We start from the raw sequence: 4090 nt of genomic DNA on the forward strand, positions 1-4090 counted from the left end.
GAGCAAACTGGGGGACTCCTGCAGCCTGATGTCACCTAGTACGAGCTCCATCTGGTACCCTCTTATCCCACTCCTGGCTGTGGCTACACCTGAGGCATGCAGCCATGCCCCACTGCCTACTAGTGATACCCACAGGGCACTTAGCAACCCCAGCCTGCCCTAGCAATGCCATCATGGCACCTCACAACACCACAGTGACCCTTACAAACTGTGACATGGCTCCTAGCAATGCCACTTTGGTGACCCTTACTCTGGTACCCTCTTATCCCACTCCTGGCTGTGGCTACACCTGAGGCATGCAGCCATGCCCCACTGCCTACTAGTGATACCCACAGGGCACTTAGCAACCCCAGCCTGCCCTAGCAATGCCATCATGGCACCTCACAACACCACAGTGACCCTTACAAACTGTGACATGGCTCCTAGCAATGCCACTTTGGTGACCCTTACCAGCCACGGCCCCTAGCACCCCCAGCCTGCCCCGAGTGCCACCACAGTGACCCCTCGTGACACCAGGTGGCCCCTAGGAACAGTGACATGGCCCCTAGCCACCCTGCAGTGTCCCTAGCAGTGACCTCTAGCAACAATGCTGGCACAACTCTTGGCAGTGTCTGGGCAGCCCCTACTGACACAGATGAAGCCCCAAATGACCCCTAGCAACATATCTCCTAGTGACAGGATGATGACCCTTAGTCTCCCAGTGCTGGCCTTAGCAATGCTACAGTGACCCCTAGTGACAGTGATGTGACCCCTAACAACCTGAGGCTACCCCTAGCGATAGCAGCCTGACCCCTAGCAATGCTGGCATAACCCCTTGGAACCTCCGGGTAACTCCTAGTGATGTTGGTATGATTCCTAGCAACACCATGGTAACCCTTAGTGATGTCAAGGTGACCCCTAGTGAGGCTGGCATGGCCCCTAGCAACCACATGACCCCTAGTGACATCCTGGTTATCCATAATGATACCATGGTGACCCCTAGCAATGCTGACATTGACTTTAACAATGTGGTGCTGGTGGTGGCCCCTGGCCAGCGGGGGTGCTGAGGTGGGCAGGGGGCACAACACCAGTGCCAGGTCTGCCCTGGTGCTCCCCTGCCCTGGCAGGCTGGGATGAGCTGATGCCAAAGCCTGCACTGTGCACTTCCCCCTCCCGTGCCTGTCATGGGCCTGGCCCTGTGGCAGGACTCCCGCTCCTGTGGTTCCAAGCTAAGTGGAAACACATGTCCCAGCACTGCTTGCCCAGTTCCACATCAGACCCCGGCCCCCCCCCAAACTCCCTCCCCAGCCCAGCCTGGGATCGGCCTGCACATCTCCGGAGCCGCGTCCCCACCATGCCTGGCCAGTACCTGGGGCAGGAGTCCTGCCCCGGCCCCCAGGGTAACAGCTGGGGCACCTGGGGCTGGATCCCCCTGGGGCAGGGGGGTTGAGGTTCCTGTACAGTGACAGGGCTTCCCAGGGGCCACAAGTGAGGTGGGAGGGAGCTAGAGTGGGAGCTGGTGGGGAGGGAGTAGGGGCCTCAGGAGGTGGGGAGGTGGGGAGCAGAGCCGGTAGGGCTGAAAGAGGCCACAGACCGGTATTGCAGAAGGGGCTGCATTGAGAGCAGAAAGGGGGTCCCTGGGAGGCTGGAGGCAGTGGTCCTGGGACAGCAGAAGTGTGGGGCCCCTGTGGGATGGGGGTGGCAGAGCCCCATGAGTCTGGCCAGCTCAAACCCTGAGAAGGAAGCCAAAGCCTTCCCAGGATGAAATACAGGGGCTCTGGGGAGGGACAGGAGACTGGGGGGAGGGGGGTCCCCTGAGCATGGGGCTCTCACGTGTCCCCTCCGGCCCCCTGCAGACAGCGCCATGTCAGCAATCTACAGCGAGGTGGCAGGAGATGAGCCCCCCGGGGACAGCTTCTGGATGGTGAGTGGCTGGGGGAGGGGGCAGAAACAAAGCAGCTGGGGTAAGGGGTTGCTGTAAGGGGGCTGGATCCAGGGGGAGGGCATTGTCCAGGCAGCAGACAGTGGAAAGCTGGCACCCTGGTTCATATTGGGGAGGGAAGCCATGGGGAGAGATTCTAGGCCCGGCAGCCATGGGGTAAGGGTCCCAGGTATCTGATCCCCACCACCTCTGTGTACTCCCTCCACAGCCAAAGCAGTACCAGAGCACAGTGCGGCGCCTGGATAATGGATACCAGGTCTGTGACCAGCTGGTCAGCTGCTTCCAGGAGCGGGCAAGGGTGGAGCGCACTTATGGGCAGCACCTGGCACGCTGGGTGCAGAAGTGGCGCCCTCTGGTGGATGCCAGTGAGTTGTCCTCTTCCCCACCAGTAGTACCCAAAGCCCCTGCACCTCTTCCCTCAGCATGGTGCCCCCTACCCACTCCCCTGCCAAGCTCCCCCAGGTTTGCCCCCGGTGCTCGCAGACCATGCCCATGCTGGCTCTCCTCCAGGCCCCACATATGGCACTGCGCGCCGGGCCTGGCAGGCTTTTCTAGATGCCACAGAACGGCTGAGCCAGCTGCATGGGGAGATGCAGCAAGCGCTGGTGGCTGAGGAGGTGGCCCGGATGCGGGCCTGGCAGCGTGATCACTACCACCGCAAGGTGCTAGGTGGCTTCCGTGAGGCCTGTGACCTGGAGAATGGCTTCCGGCGTGCCCAGCGGGGCTGGACCCGCAAGCTGCACAAGGTGGGCACAGGGCAGCAGGCGGGGGCGGGTGGCATGGGGAGCTGGTACCATGCAGGGGATAGAGGAGTGATATGGGGAGTTAAAGGGGTGGTACCAATCAGGGGCTGGGGGATGGCATGGTGTCATGCAGGGGCTGCAGTGGTGGGGGCTGGCAGGGGCACTATTGTCGTTCCTCTGTAATTTTTCCAGTTGGGAACCTTGGGCCACCCCCGTTAGGTGGCCGTCAGTGTTACTGGCACCCGGCGGGTTGCCGGGCAGGTCTTTCCTTGGAACCTTGGACAAAAAAAAAATTCTTCGGGGGCCGCCACTGTACCTAAAGTAAGGCGGCTGGGCTCCCGATCTTTACACAAAAATTACGTGGGCTGGCAGGGGCATAGTACCATGCATGGGCTTGGGGTTGGCCACTTAGGAAGGGGACACTGCATGGGGCAGGAAGCTCAGGGAGCACCAGGCTGCCATGGGTGCCAGCATGTCAGGCAGGGGCATGAAGTGTGTATAGGGGGTCATCAGGACCAAAGGGGCTGGGGGGGCGTGTTCTGGGTTGGGATCCCAGAGTCCCCTCTGCGCTCAGGAGCCCCTCACCACCCTGCCCCCCCAGGTGGAGAAGGCGAAGGCAGCATACCACCTGGCCTGCCGCAAGGAGCACCAGGTTGCAGGGCGTGAGGCTGGACCCCCAGGGGGGCCACCACTTGCCCCTGACCGCCAGCGGGCCCTGAGGGAGGAGCACCAGCGCCGCACTCAGGAGACCCACAAGGTGGGTCTCTGTCCCTCCTCCCCGTTCCCCCCAGCGCCCCTCTATCCCAAGGTCAGGCACCCCCTGTACTCCCCATGCCATCCTCAGTGCCAGGGCCATCACCATCCCAGGCCCAGAACCAGACCCCCCACCTGCCACATGGGGCTGGACCCCTCTTCCACTCATCCCAAGTTCCTCCTAGCACCCCCTGCCCATGCTCACCTTTCTCCACCACAGCCCCTCCCCAGGATGCCTCCTCACCTGCCAACTCCACCCTGGCCCTACCCCTCAGGTTTGTTTGCCCTAATCCTCCCAGACACCCCCTGCCCCTTCCCCCCCATTCTCAGTACTCACCTGCCTGTGCCTCCCCCAGGAGCGCCAGCGCTATGAGCATATCCTGGCTGAGCTGACCCGGGCCAGCCCGCGCTACATGGAGGAGATGGAGATGGTGTTCGAGCAGGGGCAGGCCCAGGAGCAAAGGCGTATCGCCTTCCTCAAGGACACACTTTTGGCCCTCCAGCGCCGCCTGGATCCTACCACACACCCTGGGTAAGGGGTGCCCCAGGACCTAGCCCCACCCCCCCAAGTAAGGGGAACCCCCAGAGCCCACCCCCAAAGTAAGGTGGCACCCAAGAGCCTAACCCACCCTGGAGAGAGGATATCCCCATCTCAGGTAAAGGCGGGGCTGCT

The 4090-nt window shown here is 62.1% G+C and overlaps 1 protein-coding gene across 6 annotated transcripts in view; it reads left to right on the top strand.

The window, feature by feature from the left end:
- NAPSA (napsin A aspartic peptidase) overlaps positions 1 to 4090 on the top strand; it is a 14145-nt gene that overhangs the window by 1173 nt on the left and 8882 nt on the right. For 3 of the 6 annotated variants that reach the window (XR_003092472.1, XR_003092473.1, XM_025195973.1), the window contains exons 2-7: positions 1288 to 1379; positions 1836 to 1903; positions 2130 to 2286; positions 2432 to 2667; positions 3239 to 3421; positions 3774 to 3949. Coding sequence is in view for 4 of the 6 variants with exons in the window: in XM_025195973.1 (XP_025051758.1) it covers positions 1334 to 1379; positions 1836 to 1903; positions 2130 to 2286; positions 2432 to 2667; positions 3239 to 3421; positions 3774 to 3949 (866 nt within the window). In the remaining 2 variants the exon portion in view is untranslated. Of the gene's footprint in view, positions 1 to 284; positions 1380 to 1835; positions 1904 to 2129; positions 2287 to 2431; positions 2668 to 3238; positions 3422 to 3773; positions 3950 to 4090 lie in introns of those variants that run through there. The other 3 variants (XM_025195986.1, XM_025195991.1, XM_006014891.3) reach the window with 2 other exon arrangements.

Source organism: Alligator sinensis, unplaced genomic scaffold, assembly GCF_000455745.1.
Source record: "Alligator sinensis unplaced genomic scaffold, ASM45574v1 scaffold647_2, whole genome shotgun sequence".
In the NCBI taxonomy this organism is placed as follows: Eukaryota; Metazoa; Chordata; order Crocodylia; family Alligatoridae; genus Alligator; species Alligator sinensis.